At 39.1% G+C, this 18,496-nt stretch overlaps 1 protein-coding gene across 1 annotated transcript in view; it reads right to left on the bottom strand.

The window, feature by feature from the left end:
• MAP9 (microtubule associated protein 9) overlaps positions 1 to 18,496 on the bottom strand; it is a 36,215-nt gene that overhangs the window by 14,406 nt on the left and 3,313 nt on the right. Inside the window, exons 2-11 of the mRNA XM_006034059.3 lie at positions 14,858 to 14,954; positions 13,142 to 13,588; positions 11,110 to 11,339; positions 9,425 to 9,536; positions 5,646 to 5,902; positions 4,668 to 4,726; positions 3,952 to 4,117; positions 1,728 to 1,817; positions 773 to 934; positions 205 to 350 (exon numbers count right to left, since the gene is read on the bottom strand). Coding sequence (XP_006034121.1) covers positions 205 to 350; positions 773 to 934; positions 1,728 to 1,817; positions 3,952 to 4,117; positions 4,668 to 4,726; positions 5,646 to 5,902; positions 9,425 to 9,536; positions 11,110 to 11,339; positions 13,142 to 13,588; positions 14,858 to 14,954 — 1,766 coding nt within the window. The remainder of the gene's footprint in view (positions 1 to 204; positions 351 to 772; positions 935 to 1,727; positions 1,818 to 3,951; positions 4,118 to 4,667; positions 4,727 to 5,645; positions 5,903 to 9,424; positions 9,537 to 11,109; positions 11,340 to 13,141; positions 13,589 to 14,857; positions 14,955 to 18,496) is intronic.

Below are 18,496 nucleotides of genomic sequence, written 5' to 3'. Positions count from 1 at the left end.
CAAATGAGACAAAAGTAGGGCTACCTGATGAGGCAATGCACAAAAAGCCTGATCCTGTGATGCCCTGAACACTATTCCTTCTTATTCATCACAATGAAAATAGAAGAGCCTTCTCAGGCCTTCAGAGAAGATTTAATCCAGTATTGTCAACTACTTCCTGAAAAATGGTAGAGTTAAATGTAACTAAACTCTATGTGGTGATACCATTTTTCAACTGCAGACATGCTCTCTCTCTTCTTTTCTGCAATAACTTCTTCTTCTTTCTTCTTCCTGATTTGTTCAGCTTGTTTTTCTTTTCTACTTTGTTCTCTCAGATATTCTGTTTTCTTTTCTTTCCATTTTTCAAATGCCTGAAACAAAGTCCATATCCATTAGTAAAGTTGTATGGCATCTTTGTGTCACCCCTTCGATAATTCTAGATGTTTTTATAGTCCTACACATCCCTTTTTAAATCGTTTGCTTGTAATGTTGCCTATTGGTAGCTCAGGAGATGAAACTGCTTTTATGGAGAAGAAAGAATTTACTACTCCCAGACCACGTCTCTCTGATGTCAATGTTACTAGCCTGATAATTACTTTTTCAACATAGAACATAAAGAATTTTATGTTCAAAATCGAAATCTCAATAAACAACCAGATATGAACATATTCTAGGAATAGGGAGATTTATTGTCCAGATTTATCAGTCTAGTTCAGGCTCGTCTCCTGTTGTGATTAACGAAACAATTACTAAGATATGCTAGACAGTATCTGAAAGATACGTTTCTCCTTACCTTTTGGGCTTCTTCTTTTTTCTCCTCATTCTGTTCTGTTGCTCTTCTTTTCTTCAGCTCCTCAAGCTTCTTTTTTTCAGCTACTTTCTTTGCTTCTCTTTTTTTCATTGCCTTCCAGGCTTCAAATGATGCAATTGCTTCCTCTTTCTTAGCAGCTTCTTCCTAGATAGGAAATGCAAGTTTATATATTAAAAACTTTGCATTATGTAAACTCATTCTCAAAAGTTAGCATTAGACAAAAATATAATGGAAAGCAAAATGATAAGCAAAGAACATTTTAAAATATATGGTTCAACTGTGATTTGAACTACTGTTCAACCATGACCAATTTGTATGACCTAAAACCATGAAGCTGACTGCATTTTACAGGACTTGCTGCTTTAAAATTTACTTTGCTTTACCTATGAAATCCATGTAAGAAAGACAATTAGGGAGAGAGAGTAGATAATTAAAGAAAATAAATCTATTAATGGTGTAAATGTTGCTGTATACATGTACCTACAAAGCCACCAAGAAGGGCAAATAACTCTTCAGAACTGTGACAGTATTACATTTTATATGTGGAATAGAAAATATCTGATAACCATCAAAATAAAACTAAGATGACTGACCTAGATTGCCAGTAGCAGGTAAGAAGCACATAGTCAAAAATAAAAGAGGGGTGCTAGAGTGGCTCAATTTACCTGGCACGTGGAAGACATAAATGTGCAGGGAAGCACTAGTCACTCTCCTCTTCCCAGCTATGCCCCTTACGCAACTGTAGAAACTACTACATCTGCCTTCTGCTGGCAAAGTGGTATAAGAAGGCAAGAGCTTAAAGAACAATCTTACTTCAAGTCAAGAACAGTTGGGTTTTGTTTCTGGGTTTCCTTTCCTAATACAGAAATGCAGATCTAGATGACTGCTTCAGTGGCAGCATGCTAAGGTTCCCTTTAAGTCATATATTTAAACAAACCTTTTCGATTTTGCTCTTTAAGTCTTTGGTTTTGTTCCTTTTAATTCTCTGTAGTTCCAGTAGAAAGACTCTTTTCTTCTCCAACCAATCCTATAAAGGAAAGGAAGAAACTGGGAGATGAAGAGTTTTAAACTGTAACTAGAGATTTTGTACTATATTAACTAAATATAAACAAAATATAATAACAAACAAACTATATATAACTAAACATAATAATTAAATATAATGTTACATTTGACGTTAAAAAAACCAAAACCTATAGACATGGGTGGATCTAGGATTTTGAAAAGGGAGTGCAGATGCTGTGATATATCACCACAAACATCAGACATTTTTTTCCAGTTAAAAGAAACTAGAATCTTTACTAATATGCTGAGGACTATATTATTCAGTTTAAGGTCAAAGCGAAAACAAATGCAACTTTTTTGGAATGTTCATTAATTTGCTTTATCATGTATTGTGTAGGAAAAAAACAAATTAGGCAAGAATAATCAAAAGATGTTGTTCCATTAGTCCTGTAGTTATTAGATTAAAATGTATATCTCTTTTTCAGAGTCACAACAAAAATCTAACCCTCTTGAGCCTCTTGACACTGCATCCTATTCTTCACTAAAAGTTATTTCCAGACCTTAGTTGACATTCACCTGAGTCAAGATTTCCAAACTTCAGTTAATGTTTTTAGGCAAAGTTAAAAACAGTCAGCAGAGCTGTGAAATAGGAACTAGATTATCAGGAACAGGTAACAAACAGCAGAATTGCAGAAGAAAATGTTGCTTTGTTAGTGGAACATCAAGTCCATTAAAAAGGAGAGAGGGTTGTTAACACCTGTGGAACAAAGTGTTTAGAAGGGATCAGGTAGATTATAATGAGCCATGAAGTCATTTGACTCCCTTATTATTGCCTGAATAGAAATGCTGCTGCCACTGTCAGGCAATTGGTCTTAAACTTTGGGTGGACGAAGAATCAAAAGGGGGATGCAACTGCACCACGGCATCTCCTCTGAATCCGGCTCTGACTACAGACAATGCTGTCAGTATTTCTGTTTTTATATGCAAGAATCATCAGTTTTGTTTTATGCTGTAAGTAATAATTGTATTTGGAAGATACAATTACTTAAGTCGCATTACTGTGAAAAATAAGCAGCACATGAAACATCCTTATCAATTGCGTAGATGTTTAAAGAGAGAGGGGAAAAAAGAACTACGTTATTTTAATGAAGATGAATGCAATATTGCAAAAAAAGTTAAAGAAAAGGAGAAGAAGGGAGAAGTAGTAGCAGTAATACAAGTGAAACAAAATTCCACAGTTCTACCATCCAAGAAATTTTCAGTAAGTCTTCAGGAGAATGGTAACTGGGAGTAAAAAAAGAGGAAAGAATATCATATATGCAAAACTAATTTATCAGCTCCTAAGCCCTTCTATAAAAATATTTTTAAAAGAATAGTATTGTAAGTGTATCACGGCATGATGTTTTTAAAGGCTTGAACAAATTATTCTAGTCATGTGGGATTTAGGGAAAAATCTAGACGTAATTAAAAAATATCTGCAATTAAGCTCATTGAATAAGCCCATTGACATCAGTAGAATTATAGACATTAATACATTTATACAAGTAGGCAAGTGCTTGCAAGATCAGCCAAATTTGTAGACTTAATCATGTTGCACTTGTGTTCCACTGAAAAGCTAAAACATCTTAAACTGAGACCATTTACTGAGCTTCAGAAAATGGCTATGAGTGGCAATGTACAAAGTATTTGAGATTACAGAGTATTTAGAACAAATACAAACACCACAAATGGTACAGGTATGTATATCTATTTTGTTAAGCAGATATGATTGTTGTCATGTGGAAACACCTTCTGATCAATATTTGGGACCAAAATTGAAATTTATGCTAGTATTAGCTACACAGGATGATAAAATCCACAAGGATTATGCTGCTACGGATATAATAATATTTAGTTCTGATATCAAACTTTCTTTTTTTTTTTTTTACTTTTCTCATGTGCCATTGAGAATATATAAGCAAAAGGAATTGTAGATATGTAGTAATTATTTTTTAAAGTACCAAATGCAATAAAGTAAACTGGTTATTGTGTTGTGACAAAACATTTTCAAACATTAAATTATGCATTAGTGTGTTTATTTCTAGTCCATATCAAACCTTATTGGTTCAGACTTTCTAGTGAAGTCCCCTTTTTGCAGGGGATTTACTAAAGTTTACCTGATAAACAGCTGCCCGTAAGTGATCTGCTTTGTCAAGCTCAGCACTATATTTCTGTAAATGTTTATTGTCCAAGACCTTTAATGTACCCAAATATTGAGATGATGTCGTTGTAGATGGAGGAACGGCTTTCCCGGCTTTTTTCAAATAGGTAGATGTCAGGGACCTATAAAACCAGCATTTCACAAATATATTAAAATAAGCTTTCCGGTAGTTCCACCATATGCAAAGTTCCATCCCTTCTCAGTAAGGTAATATCACAACATTGATTACAATCTTGTTTTCAAACACTTTTAAATTTTCAGAGGGTGAGGGAGAATCCATTCCACATTTGTTCTTTTATGTGGAATTTGTCATAGCTGAAGCAAGCCAGTACAGAATGTGAACTCCAGAAGCATAATCATTTTAATCAAAGAAGTGAAGCAAGCTTTATATCCTTTAATCTAGCAACCACAAGAAATCTGTGGGCTAGATTCACTTGTCACTCCAATGGTGGACTCCAATAAAAGCCCCTGTGATATCTGATCTGCTTGGAAAGGTGCATCTGTCTCCAACAGCCAAGATCTTTCCATTGAAAGCAAATTCCTGCAAAAACCCCAGTGGCCTGGGGTGAGAAAGATGCAAGTAACCAGCTTGTTGTGTGGTTACCTTAAAGTTCTGAAATGGTATCCTGTAGGGTAAGACCGTAAACTGACATCGAAGCATCTTTCTCTTACCTGCCTGATGAAGAAGGCTTCACTTTTTGTGGAACTGCTTGCTTTTCTTCACCATCTTTCTAACAAATCCAAAAGAAAAAAAAATATGGTCTGGCCTGTCAAACAACAAAACTAGCTCTACAGCATGTAGCATGAGAGTTCTGTAATACAGACTTCAGAAAGCAACAGGATGCAAAAATATAAATGCAAAAAAGTGAACAAAACATTTTCTTTTATTGTTGGAGATTTTTGTAATCAGCCAAATTAAGCCAAGGTGTACATGTTGAGCAAATTCTCATAAATAAGAATGAGAAGAAGGTATATCTGTTACTGTACTCTTAAACACTCGTTAGTGTAACAGTTTAAAAAAAAGGTCTAAAGTAAAAGAGGGCATTGGATCCACAGCCTCAAATCATCAAAATCTCTGTTTTTAGAACTTCTGTTATAAGTACATTCTAGAATGGTAAAGACATCAGAGAGCCTACAAGTTCCACTGTTCCCATCGATAGATGTCTTCACATTTCTGTTTGGCCTTAATGATTATGTACAACTACATATTTTCTTTTAGCCTGTACTATGGCATAAAAAACCTATTACATACCATATATTATTCAAATCATTGTAGGAAAGAGCACTTCAAACAAACTGGGTTCTAACTTCTGCTAGTATAAACTGTTCAAGCTAAATTAATTCATACTCTAGGGATCTGACCCAGTAAATTCTATATCGAAGAAGCAGAACTGATGTTGGCACAGCCAAACTTTGTTATCTTTACCTACTTTTAATATTTATACAGTGAGAGTTCCCTCCTTCCTCTTCCTAATAATTACTAATAAAGAACTGATTTGATGAAACTGTGGAAGAGATTACTGGTCTATCAAACAGTAAAAAAGCTGTGCACATGCAAGATGGAAGCAGTAAGTTTCATAGAGAAACTTTTCATACACACTTCTAGGATTTTATTTGGTATTATGAAAAAAAAAATACATGTAAAGATACCATGATAGAGTCCTTTGAAGTACTCGCTGCAACCATGCATTCAGGTTTATCATTCAGTGATACCTCCTTTACGCCATCGATAATAATTTGCTCTTCCAAGGTTTGCAAATTTTCTTCAGGAGAGTCATCAGTTGATTTGTGTAATTTTTTAGTTTTCTCATACACTGTAGTCATCATTAGTTCGATCACAGAGGGGGATTTTCTACCATTATCTTCTAATATCAAATCACTGCACTTGTCTTCTGCCTCAACATGGTCTAAAAGAGTGTATGAAAGGAAACCAAAATAAGGTTGGATGATGCTGACATGCAGATTTTAAAACAATTTTTACCATATGCAAAAATCAGATTACAAATAATAACTTTGTAACAACTGTATTCTTTATTTTATGACAACCAGTAGCATGTTAGAGAGAGAATTTTGCAGGGCTGTTCAAAGTCATCTGATCAAATCCAGAAACAGTTTAATGTAGAAACTAAGAGCAAGAAATATACAGATCATATGAAAAACTGTGCCAGTATCTGCTGAGACATTAACACTTTGAATGACAGAGCCAACAGGATGAAGTTCCATGTGGACAAATGCAAGGTGCTATATCTCTGGAGAAATAATCAAAAACCCAAATATTAAATGGGTGACACCTAACTGGATGGCAGCACTATGGAGAAGGATCTCTGAGTCTTGGTAGATCAGACTCAATATGAGTCTACAGTGTGATGCAGTCACACAAAAGTAAAATGTGGTTTTGTGAGCATCAAAAGAGCATTAGGTGCAAGACATAGGAGGTGATAGTGTCTCTCTACTCAGCACTGATTAGGCCTCATCTAGAGTACTGAGTGCAGTACCGGGCTCCACATTTTAAAAAGTTAGGGATGGTCCAGAGGCGGAAAATCAAGATCACCAAGGGCTTGGAAAGCCGGTCATATGAGGAGAGGCTGAAGGAGCTAGACATGTTCAACTTGCAGAAAAGGTGCTTAAGAGGAGACATGATAGCAGTCCTCAAATTCTTAAAGGGCTTTCATAAAAGACAGGAAAAACACCTTTTCTCTCTTGATACAGAGAGGAGGATGAGGATGAATGGCTTGAAGTAGGAAAGTAAGTTCAGATTGGATATAAGGAAAAAGTTCTTCAATGTTACAACAGTGAGGCAGTGAAATAGTCTACCTAGGGAAGTTGTGGACTTCCCATCATTGGAGATGTTCAAGAAGAGGTTGGACAGCCACTGGTTGGGGATGATATAGGCGTAGCTATGCTTATGTTCTAACTATGAGTATTTCCCACATTTCTGGGCTTTGGTTATCCCCACCCCCATTTCCTGCTACATGTTTCAGGGGGTTTTTAAGCCTCCCTCAGAGGCATTGGGTGTTGGCTAAAGCCAAGGCTGGGGACTTTGACTGGGGTCTGCTAATGCTCCTGCTGGGATCAAAGCTGGAGGTTCCTGGCTAGAGGATCTTGTCCCTCTGTTCAGGGTCAGACCAATTACCATATTTGGGGTCAGGAAGGAATTTTACCCTATGGTCAGGTTGGCATGGACTGTAGCGTTTTTGCCTTCTGTAGCAGGGGGCATGGCCCTATACCTGGAATCACTTGAGCATATGATGACAACATTTCATAGAAGCAGGACATTGGTTGCCATGCTTCTCCTGCTTTACCTGAGGCTGCTTAGGGCATTAGGTCTGTGTTGTATCAGGGTTGACGATAGTCTCACATAGAGTTTAGATTATGGACTGTATAGGATGGTTTGGATTGGAATGATCCTGCCTCAACCAGGCGGTTGGACTAGTTGACCTCTGGAATTCCCTTCCAGCCCTACTTCTCTGTCATTCCATGATTTGGTTCACAGATATGATTTCCTTTTTGAAATAGGAAGCTCTGGCTAAAGAGCTACTGGTATCTATGTGCATGTGGAAGGGATTAAGATAAAACACATACTACAATAATGCAGAAATGGACTAATCGCCAATTATGAACTACTAAGCTTTGAATAGCTAAACGGGATTTTTGTACCTCTAAAACAGTTTAGTGATAAAAGTAAAAAAAAGCTCTCCTCACTTTCAAATTACACTGCTTCAACCTGTTTTTGTTAAATTCCTGAACAAAGAATAAGAGATTTAATTAAGAGTTCAGTACAACAAGGTAAGTTGCTGCCCCAATTTGGAGCAGAGTCTTCAGAGACTGGGAGTACAAAATATGGAGAAATTCTAAGGTGTGAAAGCTGGCAGAAAACCCAAGGCTTTAAAGAGAATTTTAAGTGTGGGCAACTTCTGAATTTCCCATCTGTGATATCAAGATAAAGTTTGCATATTCATGTATCACCTTCCAAGTGAAGTTATCAGAAGCCTTTACAAGTTTTAGCTAAGCTGCATCCACACATTTTATTGAATCACTGGATATGGCACTGAACTGTTCTTTGATCTGCCACTGATTAACTGAATGGCTTTGGGTGACTCACTTTTATTTTTGTGCCTCAGTTTGTAACATGGATATCAAATTACTAATCATTTGGTGTTTTCTAATAGCTACCTGAGAAAAGTGCTACATAGGCACTGGGTATTATATTTTCTCTGGCAGTTCAGACCATCACTTTTCCTTGAAAGCATTCCACTTACTCCTTTACTGAAGATCACAGCATCAAGATCGAATTTCTCAGCTTGTCTTTCAAATCGCTTTACAAGTTTGCCTGACTAGCTCAATTCTGTTTATTATGTTATCTTCTCTCTGCTCCACTAGTGAAGTTATCATTATTTTGTCCGTCTCTAACTATGACATTCCAGAGCTAACATGTTCTCCACATTCTAATTTCTCCTTAATTTTTTCCTTATTTGCAATGCACATAAGCACTAACCTGAATGAAACAGGTTTAGCTGTACAACAGTATACCTCCACACATGTCAGGGAAAGGGCAGCCTGACAAAAACAGTTATCCTGGCTCAGTGTGATCCATGGTAAACTAATATAAATTTAAAACCGGTGTAACTTTTATCTGTCCACACCATGACATGACACGACAATCACCATTCTGTATGTTACATCTTATTTTTCACCCTTTGACCATCACATCTATGTTGTAAACACTTTATGCTACAGAATGTCTTTTACTGAGTTCATACAGTATGTAATATGGCAGGGCCCCAATCTGGTTGGGCCTGAAGACATTATTCAAATGCTGCTAACAACAGTCTCTTACATTGGGTTTGCCTGTGTCAGATTTAAAGCCTAATTTCCTTGGGCATGAACTACTTCCATGTTTGTGTCATGTACAAGGCAGACCCAAAACATTATTTAGTATCCCCTTTCAGTAATGACGAAAATAGAAGGGTTAAGAACTTGATCGAGTTAACAAAACCTAGGTTAAATATGGGGATCAATCTTCCATAAAACAAGCCATCTACTGTGTACAAAAATGTGGCCAAGAGTTTGTTTAGTTATATAAACAAACTTACCAAACTGTCTTGCTAAAGATAAATATTATCTGGTTCTTTTATATCATGTTTACCAAACTACTCAAATCTGTTAATCCTTCTGACACAGAATTAGCAGGTACCATCAAAATGATTTCAATGTGTTAGCATACATTGCAGAAACCACCTCTTCTGCAAACTGACACTAATAATATATAATATATATAATAGAAGTCGCTTATTTCTAAGTTAATTTTTCACTTGGCTTTATATAAATAAATGTGTGTGTGATCTGTATGTATAACATACACACATGTGCATACACACACATACACATACATATATAAACACCTGTATGACCAGTATTTTGATTTCTACCTTTAGGGAGAGATCCTTCTCCACACATCAAGAAATCAGAATCTCCAGTTCTCTCATCAGTTGAAGGAAAATGAATACGTAATGATGGTGAAGAGCTTGGTAGCCACGGACCCTTAAAAACAGAAAAGGACAGCCTAAAGTAATGAGAACTAGTCACAACAAACTGAAGTCAGTTAACTGACCTGTAAAAATAAACAATGGTATTCAGTACTTATTTAGAACTCCTTAATGAAAATACGACGCCTGTTTTATGTTCAACGAAGTCAACAAATTGATTTTAATAACAGTGCAAAACTCACTGTTAGGATCAAAGTCTGCCTTTCACTAATGAAACAAAGAAGAGCAGTGATGATGTCTTGTTCAACCCCTACCAGAAAAATCCAACTTACCCACAGACATTTTCCTCGTGGTAAGAAACAGCACCAAAGAGAATAGTTCAGTTTGCTGCTGCTCTTTTGAGTTTTAATTTGGTGCTTATGAGCAGTATGTCCACTAGCCAGTTCAGGGCTAGACACAGACCACTGTCTTTTGTGGAAATTTTGGCAGTGGTGACATACAAGCTAGATGCACTGTCTAGTGTACTGCTCTATCCCAAGGAGGATCTTGTTTCCTAAGTACCCGAGGGTTCCTTATTCATCAAGTACAGCTGGAGATAAGATTTAGACTGTAGTAAGTCAGACAGGTCAGAGAGTTGTATCCCTTGAGTGGCTCAGCACTAGCATGCTCCCTCAGCCTCTTAAGCTCTGAGCAGCAAATCTCAGTGCTGGGAACTGGCAGGATGTCCCATTTTGGGCATCTCTGAACTTTGGTAGAAATCTTACAAGACAGAGAAGTCTCAGGGCCCAATAATGGGGTTGGAGCCTATGCTTTTTAGGTTCACAAGGTATGTGTTGTTCACATGGGCTGAGTGAGTCTCAGGGATTCTTATCTCTTTCGTGTAAGTCCTTCCTAGGTTGAGAGGATCCCTGCTTCTGGCATTATAACAAGGAGGAAGGTTCCTAGAGCAGTTTCTGAATAGCAATCTGCTTCCTGGATCAGGAACACTGAGAAGACACAAATTTCTCTAGCATTGGGGATGTCACTCCACATTGATTTCCAGTGTTGGAGGGTGTACAATACCATTGAGGATCTTGACCCCAGCATGTGTGGTCAGAAAGGGGGACAAGGGAATCATGCAAGAAAAACAGTCAAAGCTTATTCTTTGCCCACACTTGTTCCTATCTTGAATGACAGACAGATTGAAAAAATGTCAAGAATGTGGTTCTCCCCAGGCATAACAGGCAATTTGACTGTCTGTCTGAACCTGGAATTAAAGCCATCGTAGAAAAGACATAGTCTGAACTCCAGAGACTGAGCATAATCAGACAAACTCACCAGTGAGAATATGCAAGTGGACAATTACTCAAAGGAAAACTATTTCCTTGTATGTTGATAAAGTGATCAGCAATACATTTGAACATTCAGTATCACAGATTACAGGGCTGTAGTGCACATAAATTCAGCTTTTTTTCCCAGTTCAAGAGGCAATGTTTCAAAATGTGATTGCAACTCCCCCTGCACCTTTCTTTCTTGTTATGGCAAGCTGTATCACAACTAAATAAAAAGGGGGCTATTTTACAGTCCAGAATAGATGAATAGACAAACTATTTTCACATATGTAAGGGGTACTCCAATAATGTTCTTACCTCAGGACTAGGACATTCAGAAAGTACTCTTCTCTCAGATGTTATTAGGTCATTCAACCTAGTGAGGGAGGATGGTGCAGAAAATGAAGATAACCTAACAGTAGAAGTTGTCTTATCTTCCGCTCTTGTAATATCTTTATCTTTCACAGGGCTGCTCCTTCTTAACACACTTCTTGGTTGAGGTAATGGTTTACAATGATCTTCCAGTAGATGAATGCTGATATTCTCAGCTGAAAAATGAATATTGCTATTTTAATACTACCCACTAATAAGACATTTGATTTAATATGGTCTATTTTGTCCATTTAAATTCAACAAACTTTCTTCAGATAAATGTCTATCTTCTGTAAACAAACAGCAGTAACAAAAGGTCAAATATGCATGATGACAACATTGGAGTGTACATGCAGTGTTAGATAATGTCTAAGACTGCAATGTTGTGGGAAAACTTTCCATTGTCATTCTACTCTATTTCTTTTATAGGTTCTACTGGATTCGTTTTATAAAATTATGCTAATTCTTCTACATAGGATAGAACAGACCAAACTGGAAATACAGAGGGGCAAGTTGGTTCCCTGGTGCATTCTCATGTTTGTATGCAGCTCTGTTCTTTTTATATAAAAAGAAATGTGTTCACAAAGAAATAAGGTGCACTGCCAAGGAATGGAGTGGAGGAGCCTCAGAACAGCTATTACATTCAGCATGTTTCCTGACAGACATAACTTAAAAGTGGTGCAGAGCTAGTGCCCCTTTCAAGCATAATTCAATCAGCAGTGGAAAGACAGATGCTCTTTTTGGCAACTGTCACAAGCACCAGATTCCCTTGAAAAAGATACAACAATGATACTGGGCACTCACCTTGCATATCCTGACACATCTAAATTTTACCTCCAAACCCAAAGATAGCCATGGAATTACTGGTGCATGTGCACGTTGCCATAACAATATAAAATAGAAATTAGCACTAAATACAATGTCATTTTATAAATCACATTTTATTAACAGGTCATGGCCATCCACACCACTTAAATCTCAGTGAGACTCTTAGTGGCAGCCTAATTCAAATAAAAAGGCTTTCCAAAGTTTTCCTTGATATGAGTGAGTTTGTTCTAAGCAATAAGTCATTAAAGATTAAAGATTCTTCAGAGCTGATTCTTCAGTAGACAAACAGGTTAGGTGTTAATGGTGGCGTACCTGCTTTTTAGATTAACAAAAAAAATGTCTAAAACTGTATGTTTACAACCCCGCAGTCATGTTACACACTGCCAAAAGGGTCTAAAGTCCTGTATTTCCAGATTCAAATATCTGAAGCTTGGCTGACAGCATGAGATGAGGAAAATTATGAAGTCTTTGGTAATGTTTATCATGCCCTGTTCATTTCGAGTCTGTCTTTTCTCGTCATTAATCATGACTAAACCAAGGATTTATCTCAAAGTAAAATAACTTGGGAATCTTATTAAAAAAAAGCTATAGTAGGATAAAAGCTCAATTTCTTATCATATTAAAATACTTTATGACATCTTTAATTTTTTTTAATGGTGCTTATTTGCAAAATTTCTAATTTTGCCTTCCATAATAAAAAAAAGCCCTCAAGATTTTGCAATGGAAAACAAAAGACTGTTTGATATAAAGAAAACCAGGATGAAACTGGGTGCATGTATCTTTAGCTAAAGATCACAAAACCAACTCTATATTTTCAAAATAAAAGTTCACTTTTGACCTGCAAACTGGGGAATACAGGAAGATGCCTGGGCCACAAATGTCCTATGACTTTTTCTCATTCAGACAGAGTACTGTGCAATTTCTACACTGCTGTAAGCTATCCAGTATTGTTAATATACCTACCTGCATGTTTCATGCAGCTGTATAATATTTAAAAGGTGAATTTAAATTATTTTTTAATATTAGGGATGCTGAAATCAAACCCAATATTGGAAAAAATGAGATCTTTCTTCAACATTATTTTCCTTTTAAAATATGACAATATGCATCTATAAATAGAAGCAATAGTATTCACATGCTTGATTTTTACCTGAAAATGATGCATTTTTTATTCTGTGCTCTCTTGGTTTTGGTACTGGTTTGTTTTCGTCTTCTTTTTCAATAACTGATTCCCTTTTAGTCTGCAGCTCAGCCACAGGCAACTCATTCTGATGGTCACCTTCTTTGCCATCATAAGTAATTTCTTCAGTGACTGAAAACTTATCATCAACTTCTCTGTCATCATCACCCACCTTCTGACTTTGCAAATATACATTTTCATCTTCTTTGTAATCACTTAAATTTTGACTTTCCACAACAATCGCTTGTTGAGGTTTCTCTTCATCAGTTGTTGGAAAGAAGTCATCAGCAGTTTCCTTTTTCAAAGGGTTCACTTTCTGTGGGGTCTCCTCATCTGAGAAAGAAACCTCAAAATCAACTGACTTCTTAAGTGAATTTTCAATAGCTGATATACTTTCAGGAAGTTCTTCCATGGTACCTGAAAATGGTATAGTATCAACTTCTGTACTGAATTTATATTTTATAGGAATATAGGATTTTTAAAAATAATATATTATTCACACAACCTTATCTTAGCTTATATCACTGTCTTCCCCATCACTCCAACAGTGAACAACGTAAAGCTTTATACTCTGCTTTTTTTTCTCTCTCGGTCATTATCCTGCCTTTTTCATTCTGGACCTTATGCAAAATAATTCTTGCAGTCTTTAATAATTAATTTCCACCTGTCACCAGATTCAAAACACTACTCAAAACCTCACATATCCACTACTACAAGGAAAAAAAGTGACAAATAAACAAAGATGTGCACTTCCTAGTAATGAGCAACCATGGAACCTTATTATTGGAATCCTAGTGATTCCACATCCTCTCCAATTACACACACTAGTTGTGTCATATCTAAAATTAGATTGTACACTCTTCAAACAAGACATGGTCCTGTCCCAATCTCTGCAGTTCCCCAAAACATAGTTTTCTTCATTAAAACTTGTTATGCAACCTTGTCCCCGTTACTAACAATAGCTCTGAGGTTTTTCAGGGTTCAAATCCTAAAGAACACAGTAACATGTTGAACAGAGGATGAGTCGTGCTGTGCAATACGTGCATGAAGGGATGCCAATTCAGGTCAAAAAAATTTTAAGGGATAACTGTGGTAAATAACAACTGAAACAGACTTCATGTAGATGAAATCTTTAAAAGTATATTATGACATACAGAACACACATATTGCCCTTGTTTTGGTAGTGTTCAAATAATGTTGTAGCCATGATGGTCTGGGAATTGTGAGAGTCAAGGATTTTTGTGTGATCCATTCAACTTAGATGAGATGTTGGGTATCCCAGGACCCTTCCTCATGAATACTCTTCCTGAGGAAGGGTACTGTGATACCAGAAAGCTCATTTAAGTCTATCCCAACCACTCAGTTGGTTCAATAAGAGATGCCATTTACAAAAATCGCTGCCTCTCTCATATTACTGAAAGCAGACAGAACTCCACACTGGTTGTAAGTTGATCTTTATTCAGGCTGTCTTAGGAAAAAAGGAAACATCTCTTTAAGATATCCTTCTACACTTTAATGGAGAGGGAACAACAATTTTGTTCAGATTGATGTCACAGAGATTCTTTAAGGTTCATAATTTAAAGTGTGATTAAAATGTGGAATCTCTGGACATTCAATCATGTGCCCTTAGTGAAAGGAGAGAGGTGGAGAACATAGACAAAATACATTTGAAGTCATCTGCCTTACTGCTTAACATGCCATCTTCATCGGTGTCAAAGTCATCTGAGTAGTCAGCTGTTTGCTGTCTTGCTGCACGAGCAAAAACTGCTTCTTGTAGCTCATCCTGAAATATTTTAATAAATAACTTTTGCTCAGAAGTAAAGATCTCTCTCTTAAAGTTCTACACTAATTTCCCTCCCAAAAAACTTCTGAAACAGTAAAAACATGAATCCAGTCAACTAAGGATAGACCTGACAGATAAGTAAAACTGGTCTAGTGTAGTGCTTACCAAAATGTTTACAGGTTAACCACTTTTCAGAAACATTAAATCAACCTGCAGCTGTGTCAGTGTTATTAAAAGCCTATGCATGTAAGTTAATATAGCTTTCAAATCCATCCTTAACAATGACAAAGATCATAAGATGTCATATGATTACATTACTAGTAATATTAACAAGTGAAGTACCTCACTAACAGCTGAGTTATCATCTATTGAAATAAATGTGAAGATTCATTTCTCAGAACTAATGTTTCAAGCTTTGCAAATACAAGCAGTCATCTCTGCATCAGTAAGGGCTTTGTTACATATTACACTCAGCTTCTCAAATACTGATTGCTATTAAAGTTAGTTTGAGTTTAGAGTAGTCACACATTCAGGCTAAAAACCTTCTGACTGTCCCTGACCCTGCCTTGCCACTACAGTGCTGGTGAGCAGAGGGGTCTGACTAGGATCTACAGCTGTGAGTTGCTGCTACAGGCTTCATGAGCCAGGACAGGCTTCTACTGGGGCTATGCGAAGCTTCGGTCGCTGATTCAATTTGGAAGAGATTTGGCCCCTTTTGGTGTCCGAATCTCTGAATCGAATCAGGAAACCCTTTAATGTCTCTGAATCAAATCAGAACCCCCCAAATTGATTTGGAGAGTTTTGGAAAGATTTGACAATTCGGATATAGACACAGCTTTAAATGTTTTTTCTATATACCTCAAGGTACTAAGTGGCTCGTGAATGCTGAGATGGTGGGAGTGGACAGAGCGTCCCACAGGAGCATTTGGGGGTGGAGGCGGTCCCCAGCTCACTCAGCTGTAGACCCGGAAGTGGACCAGAAGCACTTCCAGTCCATTTCTAGGTCTGCTGGGGAAGTGCAGGGGGGGCCCCTGGTGCACTCAGTGGTGAACCCGGAAGTGGACCAGAAGTAGTTCCAGTCCACTTCCAGGTTCACCACCGAGCAGGTGGGGGGCTCCCTGTGCTCCTGTGGGATGCTTCATCTGCCCCACCATCTCAGCATTCATGAGCCGCACCTGGTACCTCGAGTTATGTAGAAAAAATATTTAATGCTGTGTCTATGCCCAAGTCCCTGATTCTCCAAATCAACATCGAATCTTCAGATACTGATTCAGCCACAGGGACAGTGATCTGAATCAACTAATTGAATCACTGTCCCTGATTCATGCCAAATCTGAATTGAATATGGCCCATTTCACACACCCTTAGCTTCTACCCCTGCTCTAGGTGGGGGGTGTTTTGGAAAGATGGGCTGTGGGGGGGTGGGAGCATGAGGCTGGCAGGGTGAAGAGTTTAATGATGGGACTGGGTAGTGAAATGGGAGGTGGAGAGGCAATGAGTGGGAGTTGCAGCGAGGTGGTGAAATGAAGGAAGTCTGCTGCTAAAGTCACTGATGGAAGGAAGGAAGTCACTGAAGGAAGTAATTGAAGCTGCTAAAGGATAAAATAAAAACTAGGGGTGCACCAATAAAGATTTGCTTGCCCAATACCGATAGCCGATTATTAACCAGCCATATCGGCCAATACTGATCCAATAGCAGATTTACAAGAATGCAGCTGGGAGAGTAGTGCCCTGCCAGTAAGTCTGGGGGTGGGAAAGTGGCCTGTGGGAGGAAATAGGTAGAGGGAGGCAGATTAAGGCCACCACAGTGAGGAAAGAAGTGGGGCAGGGGCAGGGGCAGGCACTATCCAGCCAGGGCAGTGAATGCGACCTTGGGCCTGGGAGTGGGATGGAACCATGGGAGGCTCATCCAGGGGACACAGGGGGGTAGTAAGGGGGCACAACAGGGTGGGGAGGGGTCACAGCTCCCCATTGCTGTGGACACCCCCAAGGGAGGCATTGGGGGCATGTGCCCCCCCAATTTTTACAGGGCAATGGTGGGAGGTAGCAGTGCTGGGAGGAGTAGCTATGGGGAATTCTGGGGTGGCTATAGCCCCCCAACCCCCCAGTGCTGCCCCTGCTCAGGGCACTCTGCTCTGCTATCTTTCCTTGGGAGCCCTGCACTGGCTCCGTTCCTCAGTGTAGGGCTCCTGAGGGAAAGGCAGCAGAGTGGAGTGCCCTCAACAGGGGCAGTGCTAAGAGAGGACTTGGAGGGCTATAGCCACCCCAAAATTCCCCATATCCACCCTTCCCAGCACCGCCACCACCTGACCTATGTAGTTGAGCCCACCTAGCACCTGCCCACCCCCAGACCAGCCCGACCCATTTCCCCCGCCAAGAAGGGGACCCTAACCCTAACCTGTGCTAGCACAGCCCCTGATCCCAAACCCATAGTGGGCAGCCTGCACTTGCCATACACACAAATCCAGGGGCGGGGGGCACATGCTTCCCATTTCTCCCTCAGGGGTACATGCAGCGGCAGGAAGAAACAACCCCTCCCTCTGGAAGCTGGCCAGTGGGAAGCTAATTGCAGGTTTCCCTTGCAGGTTCTGCATGTGCAAATTCATTCTTATGCAATGACCCTTTTCATACCAAAAATTTGTTATATGCAAGGTAAATTCACTCTTATGCAATTGGTGTGGTGGAAGCATGCAGTAAGCTGCTTTGTGCTGAGCATTGTGGGAGTGACACACACCAAAATATAGTCTCCTCTGTGGATCCGTGCTCCTCACTTGTCATCTGCGACGTGCTTCTGTAGTTGCCATCCCCATTATGACAGTGCCCTGTGCTTGTGTGTACAGTCTGCTCTTGGTGAGTATGAAAATTGTTTTGTAAAAGTGGTAGAAATGGCTCTGGGGGTCAGTACAGTTGAGGTCTCAGAACATATCCCTATTTGTTACATTGTAAGGTGGGTTCCCTTTATGTGAATTTGAGTTATGCACCATTGTCCAGGCATGCATATACAGCATGAAGTGAGGAAAACCTGTACAAGGCTCTCATAGGGTGCCCTGTCCACAGTGCATTGGACATCCCATGCACCATTTAAATGGCCTTGTGTAGTGTCTGCCATACAATGCCATATAAATCCATCTCCGTCTGGGCAACAGACCAGTGCGGTGACTACACATGACCATACCTTAGTGTATATTCCATACCTACATAGTGCATAGACCATACATGTGACCATACATTAGTGCACAAGAGGCCGATACTCCCAAATCCATGGCACCAGGAAACCGCCAACCTGAAACACGCGCGCTCACACAACACAGGGCCAGACACAAATGGGCAAACTGGGTGGCTGCCCAGAGATGGGACAGAAAGGGGGCCCGAAAATGGCAAAAATTATTATCATCAGTGAAGGGGGCCCCGATACTGAAAGTTCCCCCGGGGCCGCCAGGAGTCTAGGTACAGTGCTGCACCCCCCCGACACACACACACACACACACACACACACACACACACACACACACACGCGCGCGCGCGCGCGGACCCCACCGCGC

The sequence above is a fragment of the Alligator sinensis genome, unplaced genomic scaffold (assembly GCF_000455745.1).
Source record: "Alligator sinensis unplaced genomic scaffold, ASM45574v1 scaffold1146_1, whole genome shotgun sequence".
In the NCBI taxonomy this organism is placed as follows: domain Eukaryota; kingdom Metazoa; phylum Chordata; order Crocodylia; family Alligatoridae; genus Alligator; species Alligator sinensis.
Note: the sequence above shows the minus strand (reverse complement) of the source record. Positions and strands in the feature narration are given on the sequence as shown.